General features: G+C 30.3%; 3 protein-coding genes and 1 pseudogene across 4 annotated transcripts, besides 2 other annotated features; 2 read left to right on the plus strand and 2 right to left on the minus strand.

Annotated features, from left to right (window-relative positions):
* Window positions 1–2,718: 2,718 nt before the first annotated feature.
* On the minus strand, window positions 2,719–7,466 carry TVAGG3_0505350 (uncharacterized protein; the record flags this gene model as incomplete). Its single annotated transcript, XM_001326545.1, has 1 exon — window positions 2,808–7,451. One exon carries the CDS (start codon window positions 7,449–7,451, stop codon window positions 2,808–2,810), a length of 4,644 nt encoding a protein of 1,547 aa, XP_001326580.1.
* An 897-nt stretch (window positions 7,467–8,363) lies between these two features.
* TVAGG3_0505360 (uncharacterized protein) lies at window positions 8,364–9,149 on the plus strand (the record flags this gene model as incomplete). Its single annotated transcript, XM_001326546.1, has 1 exon — window positions 8,364–8,960. The coding sequence occupies one exon, from the start codon at window positions 8,364–8,366 to the stop codon at window positions 8,958–8,960; it is 597 nt and encodes a 198-aa protein (XP_001326581.1).
* A 96-nt stretch (window positions 9,150–9,245) lies between these two features.
* On the plus strand, window positions 9,246–10,640 carry TVAGG3_0505370 (uncharacterized protein; the record flags this gene model as incomplete). Its single annotated transcript, XM_001326547.1, has 1 exon — window positions 9,659–10,582. One exon carries the CDS (start codon window positions 9,659–9,661, stop codon window positions 10,580–10,582), a length of 924 nt encoding a protein of 307 aa, XP_001326582.1.
* Window positions 10,641–11,931: 1,291 nt separating this feature from the next.
* TVAGG3_0505390 lies at window positions 11,932–13,036 on the minus strand (annotated as a pseudogene). Its single transcript has one exon. A coding segment is annotated over exon 1 (1,105 nt).
* Window positions 11,932–13,132: a mobile genetic element.
* Window positions 13,105–13,132: a terminal%2Cinverted (terminal inverted repeat of Mariner transposon ID:TVAGG3_0505380).
* Window positions 13,133–15,196: the final 2,064 nt, after the last annotated feature.

Here is a 15,196-nt window from a genome sequence, read left to right on the forward strand (position 1 = left end):
AATATATTTGATAACCGGGGCGTCCCCCGGAATCAAATAAATTATCATATCGAGAATCGGAGATCCTTGCAGTTTCGATTTTTTCGAAAAGTGAGAGATTTTCCGTTCTAATAAATATATTTGATAACCGGGGTGTCCCCCGGAATCAAATAAATTATCATATCGAGAATCGGAGATCCTTGCAGTTTCGATTTTTTCGAAAAGTGAGAGATTTTCCGTTCTAATAAATATATTTGATAACCGGGGCGTCCCCCGGAATCAAATAAATTATCATATCGAGAATCGGAGATCCTTGCAGTTTCGATTTTTTCGAAAAGTGAGAGATTTTCCGTTCTAATAAATATATTTGATAACCGGGGCGTCCCCCGGAATCAAATAAATTATCATATCGAGAATCGGAGATCCTTGCAGTTTCGATTTTTTCGAAAAGTGAGAGATTTTCCGTTCTAATAAATATATTTGATAACCGGGGCGTCCCCGGAATCAAATAAATTATCATATCGAGAATCGGAGATCCTTGCAGTTTCGATTTTTTCGAAAAGTGAGAGATTTTCCGTTCTAATAAATATATTTGATAACCGGGGCGTCCCCCGGAATCAAATAAATTATCATATCGAGAATCGGAGATCCTTGCAGTTTCGATTTTTTCGAAAAGTGAGAGATTTTCCGTTCTAATAAATATATTTGATAACCGGGGCGTCCCCCGGAATCAAATAAATTATCATATCGAGAATCGGAGATCCTTGCAGTTTCGATTTTTTCGAAAAGTGAGAGATTTTCCGTTCTAATAAATATATTTGATAACCGGGGCGTCCCCCGGAATCAAATAAATTATCATATCGAGAATCGGAGATCCTTGCAGTTTCGATTTTTTCGAAAAGTGAGAGATTTTCCGTTCTAATAAATATATTTGATAACCGGGGCGTCCCCCGGAATCAAATAAATTATCATATCGAGAATCGGAGATCCTTGCAGTTTCGATTTTTTCGAAAAGTGAGAGATTTTCCGTTCTAATAAATATATTTGATAACCGGGGTGTCCCCCGGAATCAAATAAATTAGCATTACTAACATTCCTTTTTTATTTAAAATTTTCAATTCTTAAAACAAAGTTTTACTTCTATTTAATTATTTGCCATGAAAGTATAGAACATTAAAAATTTATCCTACTACCTCCACCCTTATAATACCTTCAAAAAAATTATATCTCAATTTATTTTCTATCTTTATATTGATGTGCTTATTCAAAAACACTAAATCATAAGTCTTCAGTTCTCAAAATACTCTCAAATTATCTCATTGCGCATATTTTGAAATTTGATAATTTTAAATTGTTAAAAAATTCATTAATCACAGTAAAATATCTATATACAACAATTAACTAACTGATTTCACATCTTGAACATTCGCATTTATTTAATATATTTGAATATCATTTACATCTTATTGAATTAGATCATAAATCACAGTTCCTTAATATACTATCTAGCTAATCATTATTGTTGCACAACTTACATTTGATTAAACACACGTGTATAATTCTGTACAACTCATATCTCTATCAATACTTTATTTATAATCAAAACAAAGGTTAAAATTGTATACCCTGTCACTGTAGAGTATTCTCCCAACTTTAAAGTGAAAATCAAAATTTGATATTTTAGTAATTTCATGTGAGATCGTTATTTTATAGGAAAACATACTGAAAATGTTTATAAGATGTTTCTCTATCATATGCCAAAATATCATGGCTTAAATGCTCTCCTAAGTGTCTATAACTGAATTTTAGGGCAATAACCTTATTCTAAATGTTGGGAAAGTAGGGTATTTAATTTAAAATTTGATTGAAAAAAAGCACCATTTGTCCAAATATCTGGTATTTTCTGTTGATGGTTTCTAAGAATAATGACTTCTTTTATTTTGTCGTAAGTTTCATATAAAAAAGCGCCTTTTATCAATGTAACTGAATCTGGAATGATAACTCTTTCAAGATAAACAAATCTAGTCATTGCTGCTGCGTCAATCGTCTTAACAGTGCTAGGAACAATATATGAAGTGACGTTTTTGTATCTAGGAAAGGCAATCAATTTTTCCATGTTTTTTCGTAAAAATCACACCGTCTAAAGAACAAAAGTATTTATTTTCTTTGTCAACTTCGAATTCTGCAATTGGTGAAAGATCAAATGGTGTCCCATCAAAATTCTGGACATTTTTTGGCAAAAATAAATGTTGCATATATGAAGATAGGAAAAATCCTTCATTTTTTATTGTTGTTAGTGATGCAGGTAAGGAAATATTTATTAAATTCCTAAAGTTGAAAAAAGTCCTTTCATGAAGAATTTCGAAGCCATCTTTCACGATAATATATTTGATTGGATCCCTAAAACAACCATTTGGAATTGCAATGGTTTTATTGCCAACAAATTCGATCGTTAGTGTATCAGAAGACAAACATCAAATTCATTCTTGAAAAATTTGACACTTTTTTCATACTCAATAGCTAAGCAATTAAATGATATTCATTAACGTGATATCGAAAACACGTATTTCTATGGCAGAATGAAATCCACATCTATAAATTTTGGGATTATCAAGATATATAAAGTAAATTTATATCCTTAGAGATAAATATATACAGAATTTGTCATCAACCAAAATAAAGATAACTTATTTAGATGATGTAGAATTAAGTATGAATGTAAGATATGCTTAAGTGGATGCAAAAAAAGTTTTTTATTCAAAATCAATTATGGATACAAAAATAAAATAAAAATAACAAATAAATAAAGAATAAAAATTAATTACTAATTATATCCCTGATTTCTTAGTCGCCTGTCGTCTCCTCATTGTCCGAATTGCAGATTCATGGACATTATCTAACTGAGATAATCTTAGGTTTTTCTCCTTTAATTCGTTGTTCAATTGTTCGTTTTCTTTCTTCAGTTTCTTCACCGAAGAATTCAAAAACTCCAATTGTCTGTCTTTTTCTTGCAATTCGACATCTTTTGCGATTAATCTTCTCTTCAGTTTCGCCATTAGCTGTTCCTCTTCTTCTCTGCTCTTCCTTTCAGCCGCGAGAACACTGAGTCTAGACGTGTGAAGCTTGACTTCTTCGGTAAGCATCGTTTTGTCTGTTGTCAATGCAGCGACTTTTCTTTGGAGCTGAGTGACAGAATTCATCAAACCTTCGTTCTTTACTTTGATGATTTCGTTTTCTTTACTGTGGATTTCGTTCTTGAGGGCCTGTATTTCATTGTCTTTATGTGACAAGTCTTGTTTCAATTGTTTAATGTCGTTCTCCTTTGAGTTATTCAATGTCTTCAATTTATTGCACTCGTTGTTCTTTTGGTCCAATTCTGTCTTGAGTTTGTTGTTTTCTGTTTCTTTGGAACTTGCTTCAGAAAGCAATCTTTGGATCTCTTTATCTTTGTATGTGTTGTCTTGTCGCAACTTGGCAAGCTCTTGTTTGTCGTTGTTCATCTTTGAAATCTGGAAATTCGTTGACTTTTCTTCTTTCTTCAATTTTTCGATTTCTTGATCTCTTGAATTAATTTGTTGTCTCAAGTCATCGTTTTCACGTGCTCTTTCTGTTGCAATTCTCTTCCAACTCTCCATTTCTTGCCTGAACTGTTCTTCGTTTAATGAGAAATCAGTCAGGTTGAGATCACGAGATCTAACAGTTTGAGCCATTGGTTTGAATGAAAGTTCTTTTTCGGACATCGCTTTCTTGATGAATTTGACTGGTGTCTTAGATTTATTATTTGTTGTATCTTTCTTCTTCATTTCATCAATCAAATTCTTGAGATTTTCGTTGCTTTCTGTGAGGGAATTAATTTCTTTCTTAAGATTTTCGATTTCTTCTACTTTCTTTTGAAGAGTTTCGTCATTGGAATTATTTTCTTTCTCTGCTAATGTCCTACGAATGTTGTTTAATTCATTTGATTTCTCACTTAATGTTAATTTAAGACCTTTGATTTCTTTCTCGAGTTGTTTGATTTCGTTGTTCTTCTTGTTAAGTTTACCAATCAAGTCTTTATGATGTTTCTTATGATGTGACTTTTCACTTGTATTTTCTTCACCTTCTTCTGAATCATTTTCTTTATCTTTCTCTTCGTTTTCTTCTTCTTTCTGTGGTTTACTATTTAACTTCTCGATTTCTTCTTTCAGTTTTTGGTTGGATTCGCGAAGAGAATTAAGTTCTTCTTCATTAGAACTCTTGTTCTTGAATTCTTCGATTTCTTTCTTAAGATTTTCGATTTCTTCTACTTTCTTTTGAAGAGTTTCGTCATTGGAATTATTTTCTTTCTCTGCTAATGTTCTGCGAATGTTGTTTAATTCATTGGATCTCTCACTTAATGTTAATTTCAAACTCTTGATTTCTTTCTCGAGTTGTTTGATTTCGTTGTTCTTTTGATTGAGTTTACCAATCAAGTCTTTATGATGTTTCTTGTGATGTGACTTTTCACTTGTATTTTCTTCTTCAGAATCATTTTCTTTAGCTTCACCATCAATTTCTTCATTGATAGTGCTTGTATTTGTATTCATTGATTCTTTAGATTCGAGTTCTTTCTTTAACTTCTCAATTTCATCACGAAGACTCTTAGTTTCTTCTTCATTTGAAGAAGACTTCTTCAAATTATCGATTTCTTTCTTAAGATTCTCGATTTCTTCTTCTTTCTTTTGAAGAGTTTCGTCATTAGAATTGTTTTCTTTCTCTGCCAATGTCCTACGAATGTTGTTTAATTCATTTGATCTTTCACTTAATGTAAGTTTCAAACTCTTGATTTCTTTCTCAAGTTGTTTGATTTCGTTGTTCTTTTGATTGAGTTTACCAATCAAGTCTTTATGATGTTTCTTGTGACCCGATTTACTTTGTGACTTCTCACTTTCTTCATCATCATCATTGTCACTGTTCATTTCTTTACTTTCTTCTGTAATTGTACTTGTATTTGTGTTACTTCTAATCTGTTCAAGTTCTGCATCTTTACTTGCGAGTTCTGATTTGAGTTTTTCATTCTCTTGTTGAAGTTCTTTGATTTCATCATCATTCTTGTTTTGAACAGATCCATTTAAGTTCTCCATTTCTTGTTCTTTCTCTGCTAATGTCCTACGAATGTTGTTTAATTCATTTGATCTTTCACTTAATGTTAATTTAAGACCTTTGATTTCTTTCTCGAGTTGTTTAATTTCGTTGTTCTTCTTGTTAAGTTTACCAATCAAGTCTTTATGATGTTTCTTATGATGTGACTTTTCACTTGTATTTTCTTCACCTTCTTCTGAATCATTTTCTTTATCTTTCTCTTCGTTTTCTTCTTCTTTCTGTGGTTTATTGCTTAACTTCTCGATTTCTTCATCTCGAGTTAAAAGTTCTTTTTGCAACTTATCATTTGATTCACGAAGAGATTTGATTTCTTCATCTTTCTTCTTAAGATCTTCTTCATTTGAAGAATTTGATCCAGATTTCTTCAAATTATCTATTTCTTGTTCTTTCTCTGTTAATGTTCTGCGAATGTTGTTTAATTCATTTGATCTTTCACTTAATGTAAGTTTCAAACTCTTGATTTCTTTCTCGAGTTGTTTGATTTCGTTGTTCTTTTGATTGAGTTTACCAATCAAGTCTTTATGATGTTTCTTGTGACCCGATTTACTTTGTGACTTCTCACTTTCTTCATCATCATTGTCACTGTTCATTTCTTTACTTTCTTCTGTAATTGTACTTGTATTTGTGTTACTTCTAATCTGTTCAAGTTCTGCATCTTTATCTTGTAATTGTTTCTTCAATGATTCAAGTTCTTCTTTCTGTTTATTGTTGTCTTCTTTGAGTTGATTTAGTTCTTCATTGTTTTGTGTATTTCCTTCTCCATTCTTCAAATTCTCCATTTCTTGTTCTTTCTCTGCTAATGTTCTGCGAATGTTGTTGAGTTCATTGGAGCGTTCACTTAATGTTAATTTCAAACTCTTGATTTCTTTCTCGAGTTGTTTAATTTCGTTGTTCTTCTTGTTAAGTTTACCAATCAAGTCTTTATGATGTTTCTTATGATGTGACTTTTCACTTGTATTTTCTTCACCTTCTTCTGAATCATTTTCTTTATCTTTCTCTTCGTTACCTTCTTCTTTCTGTGGTTTATTGCTTAACTTCTCGATTTCTTCTTTCAGTTTTTGGTTGGATTCGCGAAGAGAATTAAGTTCTTCTTCATTAGAACTCTTGTTCTTGAATTCTTCGATTTCTTTCTTAAGATTTTCGATTTCTTCTACTTTCTTTTGAAGAGTTTCGTCATTGGAATTATTTTCTTTCTCTGCTAATGTCCTACGAATGTTGTTTAATTCATTTGATCTTTCACTTAATGTTAATTTAAGACCTTTGATTTCTTTCTCAAGTTGTTTAATTTCGTTGTTCTTCTTGTTAAGTTTACCAATCAAGTCTTTATGATGTTTCTTATGATGTGACTTTTCACTTGTATTTTCTTCACCTTCTTCTGAATCATTTTCTTTATCTTTCTCTTCGTTTTCTTCTTCTTTCTGTGGTTTACTATTTAACTTCTCGATTTCTTCTTTCAGTTTTTCGATTTCTTCATCTTTCTTCTTAAGATCTTCTTCATTTGAAGAATTAGAACTGTTTTTATTCAAATTTTCAATTTCTTCTTCTTTTTCTGCCAAAGTTCTACGAATGTTGTTGAGTTCATTGGATCGTTCACTCAAAGTTAGTTTCAAACTCTTGATTTCCTTTTCGAGTTGCTTGATTTCATTGTTCTTTTCGTTTAATTTTCCAATCAAGTCTTTGTGATGACGCTTTTTATGACTCTTTTCTTCAGAATCATTATCGTCAATAGTAGAGTTGCTATTTTCACATAGACTTTTGAGTTGGCTGTAAGCAGATTCGAAATCTTCAGAATCTGGTAAAAGAGATCTGAATTTTTCATTCATCTCTTCGAGAGAATCAGCACGGTTCGTTTGTTCGTCTAACTCTTGCTTTAATTGCTTTATCTCATCTTCTAATTGTTTTACAGATTTAGAGTTTTCCTTGCTTTCTTCAGCAATATCTTGAGATTTGGAAGATTCTGAATCTGAATTTTGTACTAATGGATCATTCGATGCTACTTCCGAGACGTTTTGTTTTGACATTTTACCATTAATCTTAATTAATTCATGAATTCTTGTCGAAACCTGACATTTTAGGGAAGCCTCATCTTGCTGTGTAATTCCTAGCTGATCAGCTATCGTTCTAAGGAAGTTCATTAATATTTCAAGGCGTTGCGAGTCATTTCGCTCAGAATCAGAACAAACATCTGGCACGTTTTGTTCCGATTGGCTTTCTGGCTGGTTGTCTTGTTGGGAAGAATAAGATTCATTTTCTGAACTTTGTTTTGGACTAAAACCCTCACTCCCACTTGATTTACGCTTGGTATTTCCAATGGGATGCATTGGTTTTGGTCTTGTTCTTCTTAGAGACATACTAATCAATTAACGAAATATTATTTTATTTTTTATTTCTGAGGATTCTTGCGCAACCAAAAAAATTGTGTCATCCTCATTGGATTTCAAAACCTTAAATTTTATAATATGATGTTATTGGATAATAGAAGATAATTTCAGAAAAGATAAATTATGGATTTCATAATCTTTTGAACTGTTTGTTTAAAATTTGGGGTTGAGCAAAGCATCCAACAAGAAATAAATTTCAAAAGGTCTTATTACGATTGGAAGAAAATTGTCTCGGGATATTAACATATTTGCCAGAATGAATATTTATATCATTTCCGACATTCGACAAATGCAAATTTCAATTTGTTTCCTTATTAACGACTCCCAAATATCTATTGAGGAGTGTATGAGATATAATCAGAAAAATTAGGATCAGGTTACATGTAATTTGGTTAACATGACCTAATGTAGTAATTCCCTTTCGACTGTAATACTGATTAATAGTGATATGTTTCTGACCATTATAAAATCAGAATTTAGATTTTGTTAAATCGTGGTCGAGACCCCACTATAGATGCTAACAAGATTTCTGTTAAAGAAAATTAACTCGGCGATAATTGAATAGATTTAGATAGAATATATAAACTAAAGATATGAATAAATACATTTGAGAATATTTTGCCGAGAAATCTTAGAGAACACTCCAATTGATTAGAGAGTAAGGGCTTGATTTTCTCAGCAATTTTGAATTAAAGTCATTTTTTGATGAATTTCTTGAATGAAAAAGCTTCACTTGAAGGAAATATGACAGCTGCAAGTGATTTTCCCAACATCAGAATCAATGCCATTAAATATGGTGAGTGAATATGATGAGCAATATATATTGTGTAGTTTACATTTTTAACGTACAAAAATTTTTGAGTTGTTTTTTTTTATTTTTAGATGCGTGCTGGGTTTCTTCGTAGAGCAGAGAAGCATCGGCGCGAATGGTATGAATCTCGTGGACAAAAGCCACCAACACTTCATCCTCCAGAAACACCAAGAAGACGTTTTACTCCAGTAACACAGACGTTAACAAATACAGTAGTCCTTGAGCAATTTGATAACAGACGCGAACCAGAATATATTGATAAATCATACTGGGAAGGCGAAGGTGCAGGTATAGAACCAATCGAATTCCTCGCAGAAATGAATTCTTTAAGATCAGAAACAGTTATATCACGAAAACAGCTTCCAATTCCATCAACAAAGAAAATTAATCGATGCTTTACACCTTATGAAAATGATATTATGTCATTTAATGCTTTCGAAACAGCTCGAAATGAATTGAAACGAAAATCAGAACATTTAGCAAATGAAATAGATAGAGTTAATAGAGAATTTAATAGAGATCCGATTGATAAATGGTATATGCTTAAAACAAAGCAATTTACTATTGAACATTGCCGCTTCTTAGATAAGCAGCGTAGAAGAGCCGCTAGACATCAATACAAAGACTATTACGAAGCACAAGAAAGAGAATATGCACAAGAAGATTAATATTATTTTGTTTATTAAAAGATTATTATGATATATTAATGACATCTTCATAACAATACAAATATGTAATCAAACTTATATACGAGTTACCCAAATTGAAAATGATAATTTGATTACCATTATAACATTCTATTATTGAACAATCCAATCAAGATTTATCATTATCATGCAATATGGATCAAGCTTTAGCAAACTTGCACCTCATGAAATCATATAATTTCAAGCAAATTTTATTCTTATATCAAAATAATGTGATAACAAATATAAAACAGAAAGTCAAAACAACAGGAAAATAATGGTCATTCCTATACTTTCATTTTTATAATTGGATATCCATGTTAACTATCCCTGATAAAATTGAAGATTTATCACAAAATAAATCATGTATTGGCCCATTAATACTTATAGCAAAGGGTGTTTCATCAAAACCTACAAATATTTTCATTCAATTTCATAATGATTGTTTTTATGTATTGTTTCCATCTTCACAAGTTGAAGGACAGCAACCAAATATCTCCAAATTAGTACTTGAAATATATTTCATGGAAATTCAGCTCATAGATTTTAAACAAAAATCGTTATCTATACAAATACAAAACGAACCATTTTGGATTGTATTACCAGCACTTTCCACAAAGTTTCAAAAATTCGGTTACAACATATTAACATTCAATTCCTCTAAAAAAATAATAAATCAAATGGTTCAAACAATTTTCACGCATAACCCGAGACTTTTATTTGTCCAAACAGTTCCTCCACCAATGGATATTACAGCACAGTTACCAATTCAATCTATTTCAGTAGAATTCATATATCCAAGTTTTTTATATGAGTCAATATCAGATAGAGCCAAAAAAGCTTTTACAGATCTTTCTCAATTTAACATTGCAAACGTTTTTTCCGAGAAATATTGCTTTGTTCTTGATCTTCCTGCAACTAAGATTTCAAATGAAGCTGTTGATCCATTAATCATGTTTTCTGAACTAATGCACTTTCAATATTCATCCAAGAAAGCTTGTTTATACAGACATCCATTTGAATTTGATATGAATTTTAAATGGAAGAATTTAAGCAGTCCAGACTCAGATCCATTCCTCTTTGACCCACCTAGTACATTGAATATCTATCTAAGCAGCCTTGCAATGAATATTCCGTTGACAATCCAACAAATCATGAAATTAACAGAACTTTTCATTGAAAACAACCTTTGGAACAACATTGACATTGTTCATCAAAACCAAAGCATTAAACTATATATGTGTGAGATCTACAACAGAGATCTTTGGACTTGTCCGCTTGTTTCTTTCATTTTTTCACAAGAAGATTACGGATACATTGTTTTTTCGATGCTTCGAAGTGATTCATTTGTCCAAAGAGTCAGATCGAAGCAGATTGGAAAGTTTAAGAAAGGAGTTTGCTTAAACTGGCTTCCAGATGGTTATTCTGCAGGATTTTTCTTTTTCAAACGTGATAATATGATTCTTCTTGAGTTTATTGAGACAATCGGATGGGATTTCGATCCAGAACTAGCTGATAAAACACCAGAACAATACGCACTTAACAGATCAATGACTGTTGCAAATTTGGCATCATTTATCACATCAAATATATCTAATCAATAGATTTTTTTTGTTTGTATAATATTTTAAATATTTTTTTGTATGTATTTCTATTTTAAAACCACACATTTATACATGTTGTTCCTCTTGGTTTTTAGCATCTCAATATAGAAAATAGATATATAAAACTATTTAGGATCTACTTGTTCTTGATATTTTCACTTTCACAGTCGTCAATAACATTAATTAATATATTGTGAGGATTATTGAATATCGATATAGACATTTTGCATGCAAAGATTTTCCATAGTTATATTGCTCCTCTATAAACACCAATCGAGATGAATCATTTTTAATTCAGGTATTTTGATATTTAACTTTAGCTTGTTTTAGCATCCAATTACTATTATTCATGGAATAATTGTAAAAATTAATATCTTTCATATTAATCTTAAATATATATATTAATTTAATTTGTAATAACAATGAATTTCCATATTATAGATTCGTTAACAACATTTTGAGATGTTCACTGTAAATGCCATTATATTACATACGATACATAGAAATGAATCAAATTAAATCTAATATATGTTTTTTCTTTTCCATATTATCAATTCATTTACATTGTTTCAAGGATTTACTTGAAAACTATATACACCATTTGGTTTGAAGATATAAATCAAGAAAACTAAGCTCTAATTTTGATTTTTTTTTACTTGTATTGAATATTTCAGAAATTCTACTATATTAAACATATTACATAACAGAATACACAGCAATTAATTCAGAGATTATACGAAATATTAAGAAATAATATTTTACAATATTTTATCTAATAAATTAGGCAGTAAATTTAGTGCACCAATTGTTATTGTATAAATTTGAAGATATTTTTCAAGTATTATGAAGGGAGCAAAGTTTATTTGAAAATATTTTTTTTCTAATGCTTACTATATGGGGGTATATAATGGTAAATAGAGAAATTATAAAACAAACTGTCCGACCAGAGACAAATATAGAATATTTGAGGCCATTTGGCATTTCTCAAGGCGGAATTCTTGAAATTAATTTCAGTAATAATGAATTCAACGGTGTTTTAATGTATAATGATGAATACAATAACAATAAATTGTTTGAACTCTTATGTGGCCCTGATTTAGAAGATTATCCCGAAAATAAAGTAATAAACAAAACAAGCTATAATTTTATAATTAAATACAGTAATAGTAAAACAATAGCACCATATATTGCAAATTGCCATCATAATCGAACAAAAGTTACATATAGATACATAAATCCTATTAATGTTGACAACAATTTACTTAGATTATTATATTGTCTATTTCTATTTTTGATTCTCCACGCATTATTTCTCCGGTATTTTATCAACAAACAATCCGAAAAATTTCTCAATCACGCGTTCGCAGCGATCGATCCAGGCTTGAAAGACACGCTTTAAATCATCATGAGAAAATTGCTCAAATTGCTCTCTTACAAAATTTTCAAGATCATCTGGACTCGCGAATTCGCGTCCTTCAGCTCTCTTTTTTAGCGTGCCGAATAAATAAAAGTCAGAGGGTGCAATATCAGGTGAATAAATTGGGTTTGGAACAACTTTGACATTGTTTTCCACCAAGTAATTCATTACCTTATGACTTTTGTGAACTCTTGAATTATCAAAATGAATTGCAAACTTTTGTTTTTGTTGTTTGGATTTCTCAAACTCATCAGAATTGATAATTTGAGTAAGAACATTGTCAATTAGATACTGAGCATTCATCGTATTAGGTTTTTGAAGAATATCAATTGCGATGATGCCATTCACGCCCCAAAAAACCGACAACATAATCATTGGTGTGTCAATTTTTTTCTTCGGGAATGTTTGCGGATTTTCATCCTTCGGGATCCACATGATTTTGGCTTCTGTTGCATATTGAAACCAAGACTCATCCCCTGTTACTAAAAAGCGAAACTTCTTGGATTGATACGCACCCAATATAGAGAGGAGCTCTTTCGAAGATTGGACTCTAGATTTTTTTGAACTGAATTAAGGTTGTGCGGAACCCAACGTGTATACGCTAGTTTGTAGTTCAAATAATTGTGCAGATAATAACTGACTGTTGTACGTGGTATCTTTGTCATCTCCTCTATCCTTCTGAGTGATGCTCTTGGGTCTTCATCTAGCGCTTGAAGAATTGCTTTGATTTTTCTTTGATCCGGCGATTTTTTGTCAATTTTTATGATGGGCGCCTTTTTGTTCATGAAGTGATACATCCTAACATGATACGTTACAGTGGAATAGCTAGGAGCATCCATACCGAAGCATTTTACCAATGTCTCGTAGATTTTTTTACAGTCTTTGCATTTTTTTGCAAGAGCGAGGATGTTTTCTTTATGATTCATTAAAAAAATGAAAAAAATCCCGCCAAAATTTCCCGCGAAACCGCCTCTTGTCTCAAAATTCATTTTATATCCCGGCATGGCGCCAAAATACAACTTACTCATCATATACATATATTCATATTTTTTATTATATATTTATAATCAGCATATATCTCCTTTAATAGTCTCATATAGAGCGCTGTGCTAAACGCACCTTTGGACACCCTATATCAAAATTTTATCATTATCATTATTCTCTATTATATGGTCAAATGAATGGATTATTAATAACTGTTGCATATTCCTAGAGCATGCTTATCCAATCGGAGATGCTATTAGTATGGCGCTTATAATTATATGTCATAAACATTGTGGAGACTTTTCTAATTTAGAAAAAACAACCATTTTTATTTTTTGTATTTCATCTAATTATCTAAATTACTTTTCAATAGCAAATATTGATAAATGGTGGCTTGAAGCCATTATGTCTATAATTCTTATGTTCTTGCTCCCCTTTGATGAACAAGGACCAGTAATTATCAAGTATTGTTTTCTAGCGATAAGTGCATTATTATATTTATTATATCCAACAAATCATTTTGTTTTTAGATTTGCTAGATATGAAGTTTCCAATCTTGTAACTTATCTAGAATTTATCTGATTCAAATGTTTCAATTTTTATGTATAAAGATGAAATATAAGAAAATACTCTGATAATGATACCCACTTCAAAGTTTAAAAAGTGATCAAAATTCCGAATTTAATAAAATTTATTTTTTTTAAGGATAACATATAAAAACTTATAACTAAACAGTTTATTTATGAACTAGCATATTTATTTTTCATCAAAATATGAAATGATTATTAAGAATTTAGTTCTTATCATATTTTTACAACTTCTTTTTTTCATAAAATCTTTATTACTAGAAGATTAAATTAAATACAAATAAAGGAATTATAGAGATATGCTTAATTTATGAAAATAGTGAAGCAAACAAATAAAAAAGTGGTTTAATTGAAAGTTTTAACATTTTTATGTTGACATTATGGAACTATATCCAACTGAATAGAGGAATAACAAACGGAACATTGCAATCATTGTCTGGAAGACAGTATTTAAGACCATTTGGTATTTCTAAAGATGGAATTTTGGAGATAAATTTCACAAATAATGATTTTGTAGGTATTTTACCATATAATAGAGGATATGAGTGGGAATTTCCATTAACAGAACCAAACATTTGCTTAGAAGATATTTCAGACTTCGCAATAATAAATAACTCAAATAACAAGTTAAGAATAAGATATAGTAAAAATCAATATATTGCCCCATATATTGATAACTGCAATCATATTCGAACAAAGTTTTCATATAGATACATTAATCCTGTTAATGTAGACAATAATTTACTTAGATTGCCTTATTGGTTATTCCCGTTCGTTTTATTGAATGCATATTTTACTTGTTACTTCTTTTTCAAAATGAATGATATTCAACTGTCGCTTGCAGCATTCATCAAATGCATTTCATTGTTACTGTTCTCTATTTTATGGCTTAATGAATATCTTATAAACAATTTCTGTGAATATCTTGAACATATTTATCCAATTGGATGTTCATTAAATCTTATCATAATCATATTTTCACAATGCAGCGGTTTCAATTATTTCCAATTGAAAAATCTTCTTAATATTATTCTTTGCTTTTCTTCTAATTACTTTTTTTATTTTTCATTGACAGATTCGAAAAATGCATGTTTTGAAAATATCATGTGCATTATTATTTTCATCCAAATGTTTACCACGGAAGAAGACGGATCAAATTATAGTTTATTTCAAATATTTAGCTCACAACTTTCGTTTTATTTATGTACAAAATTAATATACTTATTTTGTGATAATAATCATTTTATTTATCGACTAATAAGGCACGAAGTTATGAATATAATTACACTGATTCTAGTGATTGATGAAATAGAAAAACCAGAGACAATATGTAGCGATGGAATAGAACTTTAATATTGTTGGCAATCTATAATTGAATTCACAAAAAATCCTGAATAAACAATTTAATTTTTTTCAAAGGGTGAACTTATCACAATCCGATAGTCTCTCATTATATATTTTGACCCACATATCTTTATTTTCAAATTTTTAAGTTAAAAAACAATGTTTTCTTGTCGATAAAGTTATTATAAATTACTATCTAGTCCCTAATATGACTATTATACTTTTTTTGTTAATTAGGTTAATGTCAGAAAGTGGTTAGTGGTCAATTACCTAATTAAAAGG

This window comes from Trichomonas vaginalis, chromosome II (genome assembly GCF_026262505.1).
Source record: "Trichomonas vaginalis G3 chromosome II, whole genome shotgun sequence".
Taxonomy (NCBI): Eukaryota; Parabasalia; order Trichomonadida; family Trichomonadidae; genus Trichomonas; species Trichomonas vaginalis.